This window comes from Ruditapes philippinarum, unplaced genomic scaffold (genome assembly GCF_026571515.1).
Source record: "Ruditapes philippinarum isolate M1 unplaced genomic scaffold, ASM2657151v2 ctg3701_1_1_1_1, whole genome shotgun sequence".
Lineage (NCBI taxonomy): Eukaryota > Metazoa > Mollusca > Bivalvia > Venerida > Veneridae > Ruditapes > Ruditapes philippinarum.
In genome coordinates, this window is record NW_026856715.1 from 31,776 (window position 1) to 48,531 (window position 16,756).

The 16,756-nt window shown below is 30.8% G+C and overlaps 1 protein-coding gene and 1 long non-coding RNA gene across 3 annotated transcripts in view; one reads left to right on the forward strand and one right to left on the reverse strand.

Annotated features, from left to right (window-relative positions):
- Positions 1 to 5,544, forward strand: part of LOC132747471 (F-box only protein 44-like) — a 14,390-nt gene extending 8,846 nt beyond the window's left edge. For both annotated transcript variants that reach the window (XM_060736866.1, XM_060736865.1), the window contains exon 6: positions 284 to 5,544. In XM_060736866.1, the coding sequence (XP_060592849.1) occupies positions 284 to 433 (150 nt within the window). In that variant the 3' untranslated portion in view covers positions 434 to 5,544. The remainder of the gene's footprint in view (positions 1 to 283) is intronic.
- A 5,338-nt stretch (positions 5,545 to 10,882) lies between these two features.
- Positions 10,883 to 13,825, reverse strand: LOC132747472 (uncharacterized). Its single transcript, XR_009628134.1, has 2 exons — positions 13,059 to 13,825; positions 10,883 to 12,368 (listed from the first exon to the last, which is right to left on the reverse strand). It is a non-coding gene; the product is annotated as an uncharacterized LOC132747472 (long non-coding RNA).
- Positions 13,826 to 16,756: the final 2,931 nt, after the last annotated feature.

The window sequence follows — 16,756 nt, forward strand, 5'->3', positions numbered from 1 at the left end:
TATTGAACAAGTCAATACTTTTAATTTACCTTTTGTAAATATTTTGATACTGTTCATGCATGAAAATTTACCATTGCCGAAATGAACATAAGGAGCATACATGTATTTGGCTTTATAATAATTATTTTCTTTTGCCTACAGTGAAGTATGCTAAAGTAATCATTATCAATCTTCAAAGTTTAGATAAATTTTGAGACCAGCAAGGTTTGTCAGTAATTAAAAATGCTTTCTTTGAACTTCCTCATATAATACATACCAAATGTTTGTTTCATTTAATTTATAGGCAGAACATACATTTACTGACTATGATCCAGGTGTGAGGTATATCAAATACTATCATCGAGGTAAAGATACTCAGTTCTGGGCTGGTTGGTATGGTGCAAAGATCACACTGTCTTCTGTTATACTGGAACCGAAACTTAACTCAACATAATAACTCTGAAGAGCGTTCGGACATTCATGTATATATATATGTATATATTTAGCTGAAGACTAGACTTATCATTTATATATTATGTACCTTAACCAATATTACATATCTAAATACACCTGTTAAAACCGATTAATTCTTGTGAGTGATAAAGTTCTTTATTTGAATCAAGTTGACCTTTGGTTATATATCAACTTATCTTGTTGGTTAACAGTTTATTTTTTAGACTTCTTATTGGATTATTTTAAATTTGTATTATGCATTTGATATGTTGTTAAGTTACCTATATATAGGTAATTATTATGTATTTGATATGTTGTTAAGTTTCCTATATATAGGTAATTATTATGCATTTGATATGTTGTTAAGTTTCCTATATATAAGTAATTCTTCTTTTGCTTGTCATTCTGTTACTTATTTTGTAGTTGTGATCATGTTTTTTGCCCACCCACCCTGGCCCGTTTGGTTTTGCAATAAGTTCTATTGCATTTAGTTATATTAGTACTGTGTTTTGGTAAATATTTATAATGATTAATACTTTTTTGTGGATTGATAAGTCTACCATTCTATAGTTTATTAATAATGACCAATTTTGCAGTTATCTAGTGATAATTTGTGATCATTTATTAACCTAATTAAATATTATTAGTTTTCTTTGTTAACTTTTTAATGAACAATAATTTTAATGTTGCAATTATATAGTTATATATACCACTGATACAACTGATATTATGTGGGGTAGTGTAATGCATTTTTCACTTACAAACTTGCTTGCATGATTTCAGTCGGCCATTTTCCCTAGCCATGTAAGATAACTCCCTGTTTCCCTGTCTAAAATTCCACCAAATTATTCCCCTTTCAAATGAACTCAAAGAAGGGACATTTTAAAAAGACTTTGTATTTATTTATTCGATTTTTTGTTCAGAAACGGACAATTTTTTCTTTACCTTTGTTTAATTTGCTTTCTATCTATATATGGTTCCTATGGTAAACATATGAGTTTTGATGGTAAACAAATGAATTTTCTGAACTGAAAGTAATCTAACACACAGCGTTGCTGTTATCACATGTAAACAATACATTAAATCGGTAAGAATATTGAGATGTTTGTTTTTCAAATGGAAAATATTAATATGGAAAACAGCTATGTGTAGTTTATGTGTATTGTTTTAATGTGTTTGTCTGATATTTTAGTTGTAAAAGCCATGTACACTTAGTGTAGCTTCATAGCAACCGAGTTTAAAACGTGAGCGGTAACTGAACGAGATATTGCAAAGCGCATGCTCGTGCACTGACTTCCGCTCTATCGAAATACTGCATATACGTATAGCGAAAGTTCGTAAGTGCTTTTTAACCAAGTTTTCAATTATGAAAATCCTGGTTATAAGATATGTGAAGGGTAGGTGGGTACTGTTAAACAGGTGGTTTCCAGTCAATAACTTGAGTTAAGAATAAAATATGTGGAGACCTCACACAAGATTGCTATTGAGGGCCCTAGGGTCAAGATGACTGTTACTAAAATTAGAAAAGAGGTATTGTAATCAAACTTTGTTTATACGGAGCTAATATTTGACATTGCTTGGGTATGCATTTGTGACTACTACTGTCAAGGTCGCTGTTACTAAAAGTAGAAAACGGTTTTCAATAACTAGAGTTAGGAGTGACAATAATTAGAGTTAGGAGTGACTTATTGTAATAATTATAGTAAGGATATGGTAAGCTCATGTAGAGATCTTGTTATGGATTGCTTTTGGACCCGCTAGGGTCAAGGTCACTGTTACTAAAAATAAAAAAATGGTTTCAAACTAATTATTGTCACCCCCACCCCACACCCACTATAATAATAATCTTTGAAAAAAAACCTGCTATATGATTATTAATTACCTTCCAGACATGATTAAATTGTAGTATGACTGAGATCTGGATCCAGAAATTGATCATGTGACCAGGAATTTTTTTCTATAGTAATAATACTTCAGTTGCTCAAATTGAAATCATGAAAAATTTGATTATACATTTAGACACAAGACTATCCCAAAATTGATCATGTTACCAAGAGATTTACCTTTGATATGTTCTTGATTGGTTTATATGCTAATCTGGGTAATACTTATAATTGTCACCACCCACCAGACATCATCATCATTGATGCTTGGGTAAATATCTTCATGGCTCAAATTCTGTTTGTCTGATATAAGTAGGATGTAACTTGCAATATTGCGCCAATATGGTTCATTCCAGTGGCGAGGGTAAATAAACATGTTACCTGTTGTTAGTTTCTAGTTCTTTCTAGTAAAATGTAGAATTAAAAGATGGTATTTGGATTATGCAATTAAAAATGATAAAAAATTCAACCATAATGTAAAATATTTGCCTTTAGAAAATCAAATTTGATAAAATGTAGAAACGACTTAGCATGAAGCTCAAATGATTCTGGTCCATTGCATATCTGGGTAAAAAAATCAAGTTCAATCTTTGCTTGCCAATCACTGCAACTGATTAAAAAACCAAGATTAAAATTTTCCACATATTTTTATCACTTATGTTTCATTTGTATTCCAAATCAATCGAAAGTTTCTAGTATGGTAATAATTGAAAACCTGGTTTTGTGGCATTGCCATATACATTTATATATTTTGTATTCTATTTCTTATATATCTGTTAATATTTTAAGAATGTGTTAATTGTATTATTCATTATTATTACTAAGTGTTTTATACTTAATCAAAATGCAATACCTTATTTAGACTTGTTATGAAATAAATATTTCAAATTACATGTACTTGAAACAGTTGTTCATCTGATAAGTTCTTTTGCAGACATGAATGATATCTCTCCCTTAATCTATTAGATTTTGATAAAACTTTAACAGAATTGATTTTAATTTTTTGGTTATACAGCCTTTATTTATCGTTTGAAGTCTTTCTTATTTGGTATGTAAATATCTTGGCTGATACTATAACATTGGGGTGAAGAAGTGGTCAACTGGGTCAAGGTTAAGAGACTGACCTAATGTGCATTGAATACATGGACAAATGTGCATCACATTCAGTGATATTCTTATTTAGTTTTAGAGATAATGTAATAAGAGTTCTGTAATATCCTCTGGATAACACAAATGTTGTTGCTTCTTTTCATAATTGATTCAGTTAAATGCTATATTTTTGTCATGAACAAAGTATGTTATCATTAAAAACTATAGCTCTTGTGTGCAATTTAGAATGTATTTCTGTATGTAATGCACAGTGGTTTTATTTTCTTATTGATTAGGGTCGCTAACTACCTCACAGTCATGGCAGCCTCCTCATACAGTTGAGGTGACCTATATAAAGTTAATGGAACTTGAAACCCCAACTAAAAATATAAAAAAAACATTGTTCAGTCAGTTGGGGAAAAATATTAAAGGAATATAGATTCTACATTTGTATATTTTGCAACTCATTCTTCCAATGTGGGACATAAATGTAATATTAATGTGATTTCTTAATATTGTGATACAAATAAATTCCACTTTTTCATTGTTTATAATCTGTTTTAATACAATAAAATTATATTATTGTTTAAACTAGATTTGTTTATTACTATTTTATATAATATTCAACCAATATAACTACAAGTAAAAGAGTATAGAGTTATAGTGTTTTGCTGCCTGTAAACTTTAACACTGATCATAACTTTTTCAATTCTTATTAGACTGTCATCATACTTGGACACTACCCTTCAAAAAGGCTAGACTGAATTTAACTTGTAAATAATCTTAACTATAAAATTTCAAACTCTTAACACAAAGTGACATGTTATGACAAAACTGACATGTTGAATAATTTATATATGACCTTCAATGAATGTAAAAGATCGAGGCTATTAATTGGTGTAAAAATGAAATTTTAACATTTTTGTTCATACAGCCTCTATTTTTAAATTAATGTCTAAATTATGTCAAAATGGACATACATAGGGAGGTTATTTATTGACAGAATGATATCTTTCATATTAGGAAGGAAGATAATTTGCATGGTAGTCTTTCTTTGGATTGAGTAAGTTGGTGGGTAAGGTCACAAATGGTGCAAATAATATAGATTTCTACATATTTGCTTATACAGTCTTTAATTGTTACCAATGTTTTTCATATTTGGCAGGAAGATAATTTGCATGGTCTTCTTCCTTAGGATTGAGTTAAGGGTCAAGGTCACCAGTGCTAAAAGATTTTTACACCTTTCCCCATACAGCCTTTATTTATTGACAGATGTGTGAAATATTCGGTATGAAGATATTTTGCATGGTATGTATTCATCCTTTGTACAGAGTTACTCTGGGGTCAGTTTGTCCAAGTCAATAGATTTTTTTACTTTTGGCCATGCATCCTTCATATGTCTTTCATATTTGATAGGAAGATAACTTGCATGGTATTCTTTCTTTAGATTGAGTTAGGGTCAGTAGGTCATGGAATAGATTCCTCCACATTTGCTTATACAGTGTAAATTTACAGACTGATGTTTTTCATATTTTGAAGGAACATATAGCATTGATCTTATACAGCCTTTGTAATATTTTAACAATATCTCATATTTAGAAGGAACATACCTTAAGTGGTCCTTTTATTTTGGTTGGAGTTTGGAGTCTCAAGTTCTTGCATTTATATATGTATACATGTATTTGATAAATATTTAATGGTAAGTTGAATATAATTGAAATTCATCACGTTGGAAGAAAAAATGTTATTTTTTGTGGCGGTTCGGGGAGACGAAAAAGGGGGTTACGGGTACTGCCTGGCTCTTTCTCCTGGCCTGACTTGCTTGAAAGCATGCAGGTTCATTGTATTAGTCTTTTGTATTAGTCTTTTGGTGGGGTGCACTCCAGGGTAACGTTGGCACCCCCCTCCACCTCTATGTATGGAGGGGAGGCCCAGGGCAGGGCTACGTCCGGGACCCTAGTTTGCTCAGGAGTCAGATGTAATCTGGGCAGCCCGCTAACACCTGTCCACTTAAGGGTGTTTAACTTTCGGGACTGACACCAGGTGGTAAACCTTGGTCACTGACTTGCCAGTGTAATAAGGCAGTCAGTAGTCTCCCCTGGGACTGGAAAAAATTTATGGGTTTTTGCACTATTATCATGTTGTTTATTTATTAGTCCTGGTTGCATACATAAGTGCCTATGTGATGCCCAGTTCAGTACAGAGAAAAATAATACACAGCTAGTGATCGCAGTGTGTCTGTAGTCTGATAAAAGAGGTATGCGATTTAATTGCGATTATATAGAATCTTGTATTCGATAATCCTTCTTAAACGCATCATCTATTGGGTAGGTCGGTGCGCGTTTAATCTGGTACCGTAGTACGGAATTTAGACCGTACTGAATACTCTTCAAAGGAGGTTTACCATTATCCGAAAACTTTCGTCAAAGAAACGTGCTTTGAAAATAAAAACGCACCCACCCGCCCACCCCTTTTTAGAACATATTTCTGCTGCTTTTGTTCTTCTATTTCAGGAACTCTTTATTAGTCCCCTACCGGTTTAACCGGAGGGACTTTAGGTTTACCCTCCGTCCGTCTGTCAGTCCGTCCACAAAACTGGATCCCGCGATAACGCAAAATGTACTATAAATATTTTAATGAAACTTGATATATGGATAGATGGCAGTATGGAGATTATGCACGTCTTTTTTTTTCTTCCTATGTTGAAAATTCTGGTTGCTATGGCAACAAATAGCCTGAAAATATGGCAAATTGAACACATAAACTGGATCCCGCGATAACGCAAATAGTACTGAAAATATTTTTATGAAACTTGATATATGGATAGATGGCAGTATGGAGATTATGCACGTCTTTTTTTTTTTCTTCCTATGTGGAAAATTCTGGTTGCTATGGCAACAAATAGCCTGAAAATATGGCAAATTGAACACATAAACTGGATCCCGCGATAACGCAAAAAGTACTAAAAATATTTTTATGAAACTTGAGATATGGATAGATGGCAGTATGGAGATTATGCACGTCTTTTTTTTTCCTCCCATGTTGAAAATTCTGGTTGCTATGGCAACAAATAGCCTGAATTTCAAGATTTCTGATTTAAATTTTTCAGCTTTTTCACTATAAGTTCTTTATTTCTTAAGGTGTTTACTTCAAACTTTAAATATAAGTTTCTGGTCATCAACCACATCATATGCGACAAGGTTTACAACTCTAGCACAAAAATTATCAGTATTACCTCCCTTGAACTTAGAATTTTTATGAAAAAAATGTTGTCTTTTTTAAATAACTTCTTTATTTCCTAATGTATCTACTTCAAACTTCATATATATGTTTCTTATTATCACTCAACATTTTTGAGAAGGTTAAATACTCTAGCAAGACTATTTCCAGAATTATGTCCCCCTTGAACTTAGATTTTTTTCGAGAAATTGGTATTTTTCACTCCAACTTCTTCATTCATTATAGGATTTACTTTAAAATCCCACATCGTAATAATACGACAAGGTTGTATAAACATAATTTCCTTACTAGGCAGGGAAACTTAACACATTACTGTGATATAGACAAACTTAGAACTCAAAAGATTTAAGTTCATTCATGTCATTCATTCACTGGTAAAATTGACTGGCCAATGGCCCATCAGAAAGTTGCTGGGGTTCTAACCGGTAGGGGACTTATGGATTGCTTGCAATACTATGATAATTGCTTGTTTAAAGAGTATTACAGTTGCCAACCCTCAGAGGAAGTCAATTTTCTCAGGTCATCCCCATCAAGATTTCATATGGACCACAAAGGATCTTGTTTAATACTATTTAATCTTGGTACATAAAGGAAGACCTGCTGATAGTCATTTTATTAAATAGCAGTGGACATCAGAACTGTTAACACAGGATCTTGTTTAACACTATTTAATGGAAGACATTACCTGCTGATAGTCATTCTATTCAATAGCAGCGGGCATTATAAACAATGGGACGGAATTTCTTCAAGTCAAATCGAACTGGGTATTTTATTTAGCGTGTGTTTAAAGTCAAAGTATAAATCAAACATTCTTCTAAAAATGGTGAACAGAACTGTGCAATATTACTTATTCTAAAGACGTGTTACATAGAACCAAGGTGTGTTTAACGGTTACCTCATCATAGAAAAAGCAGTGACATTTATCTCAGATTGTTTAATAACACTTTAAGAACTTAACAAGTGTCCTATATTTCACTTGATATAAGTTTATGTTTTGCACAGGTGCAGAGGGCACAATTTTAGTCGGGGGAGCGGTTCGGGGAGACGAAAAAGGGGGTTACGGGTACTGCCTGGCTCTTTCTCCTGGCCCGACTTGCTTGAAAGCATGCAGGTTCATTGTATTAGTCTTTTGGTGGGGTGCACTCCAGGGTAACGTTGGCACCCCCCTCCACCTCTATGTATGGAGGGGAGGCCCAGGGCAGGGCTACGTCCGGGACCCTAGTTTGCTCAGGAGTCAGATGTAATCTGGGCAGCCCACTAACACCTGTCCACTTAAGGGTGTTTAACTTTCGGGACTGACACCAGGTGGTAAACCTGGGTCACTGACTTGCCAGTGTAATAAGGCAGTCAGTAGTCTCCCCTGGGACTGGAAAAAATTTATGGGTTTTTGCCCGTCTGCAGCCAGTTACGGCCACAAGGTTATTAGTACCTTAATAAAAAGTATTGTTGTCAAACTATTATCATGTTGTTTATTTATTAGTCCTGGTTGCATACATAAGTGCCTATGTGATGCCCAGTTCAATACAGAGAAAAATAATACACAGCTAGTGATCGCAGTGTGTCTGTAGTCTGATAAAAGAGGTATGCGATTTAATTGAAATTCATCACATAGCAATGACAAACTTAAATTTTTCACGATAACAAAATGTCATGACTCTGTTATTTAACTGTTTACAATTTTTTTGACATAACTGAGTGAATGGACCAACTTTTTTTGAAAAAATGTTACCAATAAGAATCTGTGCTGTGGGCATTCTTGTTTTTAATTGTATGTGTAACTTGTAACATGCAAATAAAAGATGTAATGAAAATTTAATAATCACTTTTTCAAGATCTTAAGACATTACAGTTATTACTTTTAAAAATATATTTTGAAACATTTATTGCATAACCACCAGCTGTCTGAATTGTGAAGAGCAAATGGAGGTTCTTAGTAGAGGACTTTACTATACTAAGGTATGGCTCTGGATTCGCAAACTGTCCATTTCAAAATAATAAAGGGCTGTAATCCAACAACACACCTGCCCTGGTCCTTTACTGAAATACACATTTTTGACGAATAAAAAAACAACAACACATTTTAAACAACATGTATACTGAATATTTATTAAGCGAAAGAAAATGGAAAGTCTTATCCAGAATACAACATTAAAGAAATATACATGTTTAACTACAAATAGAAATGAAAAATCTTTTACCAATAAAGTTTCTACAAAGGAAAGCAACTCTATAAATAACCTTGCAAAGGTCTCTTCAAAAATGGTTGATTTCTACAAATAAACAATGTTCTGTGTAAATTTGCTGAAAATTATTTCTTTGGATAATTGTTGCATGAAATTTGTGCATGCAGGTACTCATAAAACCTGAAAGCAAACATGTGTTTAATAGATAAAATCACGTGAGCATGTGCCATTGTTGATGGTTTTTGATGAATGACTCGGGGGCTTAATGTAACAAGAGGGTCAGAAACTCATCTCATCTGCAGAAGCACGATCATGCATTTAGAGCCCCAAGACCTTACAGCAAATTATTGCATTTCACTGATTTACACCATATCTGATTATATGGAAGTATTTATTACATGTATCAATTACAGCTTGAAATTAACAAAAATCCATGAAGTTATATATGACATTTCTGCCGTAAAGTGAATTATATTTTTAAGTATCAATATTAACCTATGAAACAGTGTCACAAAAATAACAACATTTTTGTTCATGATAAGACCTCAATATAGATTTAATCATATTTTATTGCTATATACATGTATATACAATACAGATACAAATTTCATATGTATTCTAAACAGCAAAAGCAAACAGGTTGGGCCCAAGTTCTTACAACATTAGCGGTCGGCCCTCAAAATAGGTTACTGTATGTGTATTTGAATTCGCAGAGGCAAATTTTTCCGGAAAGGTCCACTTTGGGGGTCTATACAAATATTTGCGCTATTTAGAATTTGCGGATTTGACTGCCGAAAATCATAAATTCGCGTAGACCGCTCAGGTTAAAAAAATAAGGAAAATAACTGTAATCATCATGGAAGTTCACAGTTATTTCCAAAACCTGGTGTCAAACAATACGCTATTGTTCAGTACAAAGATATTGTCTGGCTGAAACAATATGGCAAACAAAAGAATGCACGTTAACATGCATGATTTTTCAGTTTGCGTTATAAATGTCTTGACATCTACAGTAAACAGATGATATTTTGGGTTTTTTAAAACAAACAAAACAAACATAATAAACAATTTTAACTGATGAAAAATTTGGAAAACAAAACACATTTTCATAAAGCATTAAAACAGTGATTACATTGTTGTATAGAAGCGCGGAAATATGAATTTTTAAGAAATTATTGATAGAAATATTCATGCTAAAAATGAATTTGCATACAGAGTATCACCGCAAAGATCGCGAAAACTTTTCTATATTTACATTCTACATCTATATTTCTACACATGCAGTATATATAATATGAAATTTTATTAAACAATTTCAAGCAAGCCTTGGGTGAGCATTATAACATTTCTTGAAAATTTTAATAAAATTTAATTTAAATGACAAGTGTGATGTTCTTTTTATCAAATAAGTGCACATATTATTGAAAATAATGAAACATTTTTTTGGGGCGTATTACACACACTTGTTATACAAGTTGTATGTTTTTTTGTTTTTTTTTATAAAATGTGCAAGCTAAATTGACATCACATTTATGTTACATTACACTTGCTTAATATAAAGAAATATGTAATGTAAAATGTGTTGCATTAAAACATACAATGTAATGTGAAATCTGTTTACAGACATAACTGTACCCGGTATCTTACCTCTATATTGTGGTTTGTTTGCACTACCTTGATTCTAATAAAATAGGTCCTACATATAAATTAAAATGTAATGATATCATATATAATGCTGATGATGTTTGTTACAATAAGGTAACACAAGAATGAATATTTACAGCAGAACAACAATACCTACCTCATGTTATGTCATTTTGAATATCTTATTCCAAACAGAGTAGAATTTTGAATATGAAAAAGGTATATATTCAAATAATTTTAAAGAATATATTTTTTATTTTCTGAATTTAAAAGGCCAATAAATTAAAACAAGATCTGTCAGAAGAGACAGTGACGCTAGACTAACTAAATACTGGACGAGTAAAGGAAGACAAAACTAAGACATGTAAGAATAAAAAAATTAATTATGATATAAATCTATTTCTGTATCAGTATCAAGAAAGCACTTAAATGTTCAATATTTCTACACAATATTTCTATACTAATTTTAATACACAGTAGGGTGGAAATTAAAGGCAATATGAATAATGGCTCTGAGAGCTTTAGCTATTTTGCCCAGCTCACATGTTGATGTTATAATTGTTAAGAAAAACAAAACAAACTAATGATAATGCAAAGAAATATCACTTAATTATAAATTATTAATTATCTGTTTTGTTCTGTTCTATAAAGAAAGTTAATATTTCAGCTGAAACTGATATTATAATGACATTTAAGTCATACTGCAAGATTGATAATCAGACTTAAGTCAATAAACCAATCAACAGTTGTTCCAGAAATCTATGCTGTTTCTGACTCAAAATAAATGATCATCATAACTGAACACTTTTTACAAAGTGGGATAAATTAGGCGACTTAACTTAACAAATTGCTTAACAAATGTGACATACTTGAAAACTGCTTTAACTCCAAAATACACACACAGTTTTTAATGTAACAGAAGTCTTAACTGGGTCATACGAGGGGTTATCCAAATTTGTGGACTTTTTAAATATCTCTTGAACGCCAACGTGTATTGTAATGAAATTTTATTAGAATACATTGTAGAATATTATCAATACATTTTGAAAGGAACAGTTAACTGTGTCAATAAATAATGATTTTATATTGCTTTTAAATAAGCACATACACGCCACCCGGTAGAAAAGCGCAGTAAGTCATATTATATTTCTTGCAAAAAAACTAAAAATTTAACGTAGAAAACCTGCTAAACATCACATGTTTCTTCTATGATGTCATGTAAGTAATTCTTAAATATAATAAATCATTTCCGTTTATTTTTGTTTATATCGCCACAAACGCAAAACGCTGATATTGTTTACAACGGGAAATGACTTTTTAGAGTGCACCGCTGTGGTTGACATGTGTTTATGTAAAATTATATATTGTTGCAATATAAGAAGCTACTAATATGAATTTTTCTGTGTTTATTTGTTATTAATTCTTCTAAGCATTGTAAGGATTTTTAAATTAATATCTCAAATAAATTTTTTGCAACAAAAAAAAGTCCACAAATTTTTGGATAACCCCTCGTATATGAGTGCTTTATCTGTTCTAGGTTGAAATGTATGCCAGATAACACAATTGTAAGCAAAAGAGATCTTATATGTTCATTTTGCAGGTCTAAAAACAATTTTTTTTCTCAAAAGAAATCAATTGCAAAATGAATCACAGACTAAAAGATTATCAAACCTTTCTGAACTATAAACTAAAAGATTATTACACCTTTCCTCTACTGCAAAATGAATAATAAACTAAAAGATTATTACACCTTTCTTCAACTGCAAATGAATAATAAACTAAAAGATTATTAGACTTTTCTTCAACTGCAAAATGAATAATAAACTAAAAGATTATTACACTTTTCTTCAACAGCAAAATGAATAATAAACTAAAAGATTATTACACTTTTCTTCAACTGCGAAATTAATCATAAACTGAAAGATTATTACATCTTTCTTCTACTGCGAAATGAATTATAAACTGAAAGATTATTACACCTTTCTTCAACTGCAAAATGAATTATAAACTGAAAGATTATTACACCTTTCTTCAACTACGAAATGAATCATTCACTAAAAGATTATTACACCTTTCTCCAACTGCCAAATGAATTATTAAGTGGAAGACTATTACACCTTTCTTTTACTGTGAAATTAATCATAATCTGACAGATTATTATATCTTTCTTCTACTGCAAAATGAATAATAAACTAAAACATTATTACACCTTTCTTCAACAGCGAAATTAATTATAAACTAAAAGATTATTACACCTTTCTTCAACTGCGAAATTAATCATAAACTAAAGGATTGTTACACCCTTTCTTCAACTGCAAAATTAAATATAAACTAAAAGATTATTCAACTTTCTTCAACTACGAAATTAATCATAAACTAAAAGATTATTACACCTTTCTTAAACTGCGAAATTAATCATAAACTAAAGGATTATTACACCCTTTCTTCAACTGCAAAATGAATTCTAAACTAAAAGATTATTTCACCTTTCTTAAAATGCGAAATTAATCATAAACTAAAGGATTATTACATCTTTCTTCTACTGCGAAATGAATTATAAAGTGGAAGATTATTACACTTTTTTCACCTGCAAAATTAATCAGACACTGAAAGATTATTACAACTACTAAAGAATGGAATGATGCTTTCTTGAACTTTCTAGTATTTCATAACTGTCTCAATAGCATAAGTTAAACAATCATTAAATATACTGTGCACCTCATAGAACTTATCTCAAATATATGGCAATTTTTTTGCAACATTAACAAAAACAACAACAAAAAAAATCAATTTTATATGCATATATAAATGATACACGCACATCACTAACAATTTAAATATATAATCAATCACCTAAATGTCTTCTCTGATTTGAATTTTTATCTGTTTGCCATAAAAGAATTAAAACAACTTTGGATTTAACTTCCGTTACTGTACAGATACATTATAAGTTATGAATATTTTTCGCAAATATTTGGCTCTATAAGTGGTTGTTCTATATATAACCCAAACCGTTGGAAAATCATTACAGTGCAAATAACCATGATTGTATGTACGGCAATATAACAAACTTTTAAGACTTCATACATTGACAGAAGCAGTGTATATACATATTACTTAAACATCCATATTGTCCAATACAAATGTGCAGTATTATAATTAGCGATGATACAGATATCATCACTAATATATATTGAAGTATAAGCATGTTCATGTTGCCACATTTCTCAATTGATGCAACTTTTTCATAATTTTTTTTTTTCAATTATTAAACTTAATATGTACACATAATAAAGTGTTAAGTAGCCCACAGGTGGCAGTATCAGTGTTTGGACACCCACCCCTATCTGCCCCTGGACCCCTACTACAACCATGAAAAAATAAAATAATTAACACTCTAAGGCTTACTATAAGGTACCAAATACAAAACCACCGATAAAATCATATAAAAAAAAAAATTTCCACTATCAAAATGACGATTTCCCGTGTTCCACATTGTTTGGCAAATGAACATATAGTAGGCTTTTCACCTTTCTATAACTACAATTTTGATAGTGGAAAATTTTTTTTTATATATAATTTCATCTTTGGTTTTGTATTTGGTACCTTATAGTAAGCCTTAGAGTGTTGAATTTTTTTTTTTCATGGTTGTAGTAGGGGTCCAGGGGCAGATAGGGGTGGGTGTCCAAACACTGATACTGCCACCTGTGAAGTAGCCAGGATGTAAAATAAAAAAAAACAACATAAATTTTTGGAACAACTGTTAAGCAATATGAAAAAAATACTAGATTAACAGAACCATTTGAAAGAAATAACCATGTACACTTTGAATGAAGGCATAATCATATCCATCAGATGTGTGGTCCATGTTATAGCATATCCTGCCATTGATAGAAGTATTAAAACATCTACTCCAAATGCATTCCAGGGTGATACCAATGGTTAGACAGTTACATATTTGCATATAGATTTAAATCAGCATGCCTCCAGATTCATGTTAGTTTTCACAAACATTTTTAAAATGTACTAAAAAAGTAAAATATTGTCACACGAACAAAGACGGTAATTTACATATTGAAAACCGCACATAAAATCTATGAAAATTATCAAAAATGTCATAATATAGAAAATAGCCCTTACTGTATTAGAAATGCAATAGAAATATGGTGATGAATACTGCAAAATCAATAATTCATTGCACATTTTATGTATATCATTTCTTCAATTGTAAATATTTATACTTTAGTTGAAATTTGAGTATATTTTTCTCAAGACCGACTTTTTTGACATTTTAGCTCATCTGGAAGCATGTAGCTTTAAAATTACATGTAAAGTTGGTCGAGTACTTATATTTAATTAATGAAAATAACAGAAAGTTATGGTATAAATAAGGAATAAAAAAACTTTAATTTGTTACTGATCTCTAAAAGCTTATTATGATGTATAATTCAAAAATTTCCATCTAAAGTAATAATTTCCATCAGCATAAAGTTGCATATCAAAATGTTTATACATTTTGATATGTTCTCAGCTTTTGAAAATTTTAAATGAATTCCAGTTCCTGGATGAAAAAAAAAAATCATTTTTGATAAATTTAGGGTCTAAATGAACATACACATAACAATTAAGAGGAAATGAAACATTTTGGTTCAATTACTAAAATACTTACTATTTATCTAGGTTTCCATTATTGCTTTGCCAAATGTAGCATTCTTAAAAAAAAACAACGTCTAGAAAATGTATTTTGACAAAGTAGGTTCAGTTATATAGTATTGATATGTTGATATAACATCATTACCTGAAATGAAAGATGAAATGTAGTTAGTATGATAATAAAAGTAATTTATGACCATGGACCACCCTGGTAAAGCATATTGTCCCTAGAAGTTTAGTGCAATGTTCTTAACAATATCTATGGACTATGTAGGAGTAATAATCTGTTTTTATACAGACTGCTCCACTCAGCTCAATAAGAAAGAAGTGAAAGATGAATATTTTTTTACAAAATCCCCCCACCTTCAAAACTTCATAAATTTTAGTCACTTATGCTATAATGCTATGAACATGGACCTTTTCTTTGCTCTCCAATAGTCAGACTATATCTATATCCTGGACATTATTTGAAAAAAGACAAATGTAGCAAAAACACAAAATAAAAGAAAAAAGACATATCTAAATAATTACATCATGTTAACTATACATGTAATATTAACATTAAGAAAGTATCCTCCAGACTTCATTTATAGTCATGCAGATTTTCAATAGTAGATAATTATATTTATTCATTCAAAAGCAAAACATTTCCAATTTCTGTGAACATATTTCTAACATAGTAATTAAAATAGATGTTGCTTTTTAGAAAATATTTTTCTGTAACATTTAGCAGTTACAAACATTTACACTGTATACAAGAAACAAAACTGATTACCTCATTAATAATCTGAAGAAGCACAGTAAAAACAGTCTGATGTAATAACATTATACATGTATATTTCAACAACAAAACAGTTGTGTCAATATATAAGCACTCACATGAAAACCCAAACTCACTAGAATCTGTTAATTCAACAATTTTTTATGATATTTCTATTATCAACCTTATCATTGTATGATGCTTCTGTCACCTTTTCATATAGCCAATATAATAGATATAGCCAATATAATAGGGATGTCACGTTTATTTCTGTTTAAACAGGTACGGTAGGTTTTTAGATAAACCTGGTTAAAAAATACAGTAATTGGTAAACAAGGTTAGTATTTGACTAAGGAGCGGAAAAGTTTTAGATTGATTCTAAAAATTACCTTAGTTTTTTTATGACAAGTTATGACAGTAATGAATTGTGTTGAAAAATCTAAGGATTTTATTAGTATGGTCAGTTAACGTTTAACATTTTTAACACGGTTATTACGTAGCAGATAGCATTTTTTCTAACCGTGACACCCCTATTCTCATCTCTTCCAAAGATCTTTATCATAACACTTTCATTTTACCACATGTTGTACAAGCATATGTATTTTTTGCTGGGGGAAAATATGGTCATTCTAAACCCTGTACCAATAGGAAGTTATCTAACTTGTATTACATGTTTCTGTACCAACCCTTTACCATTAATACTATAATCTCAACAAAAAAATTGGAATGAGAGTGGAAATATAAGAATCAATGTCTCAAACTAAATAATCATGATAATGGTCAAGAGTAAAAAAATATCAAAGTCAGTAAACCAATGTTTATTATAGATTACATAAGATTATATAATTTGTAAATTACACCCCTATCAACAA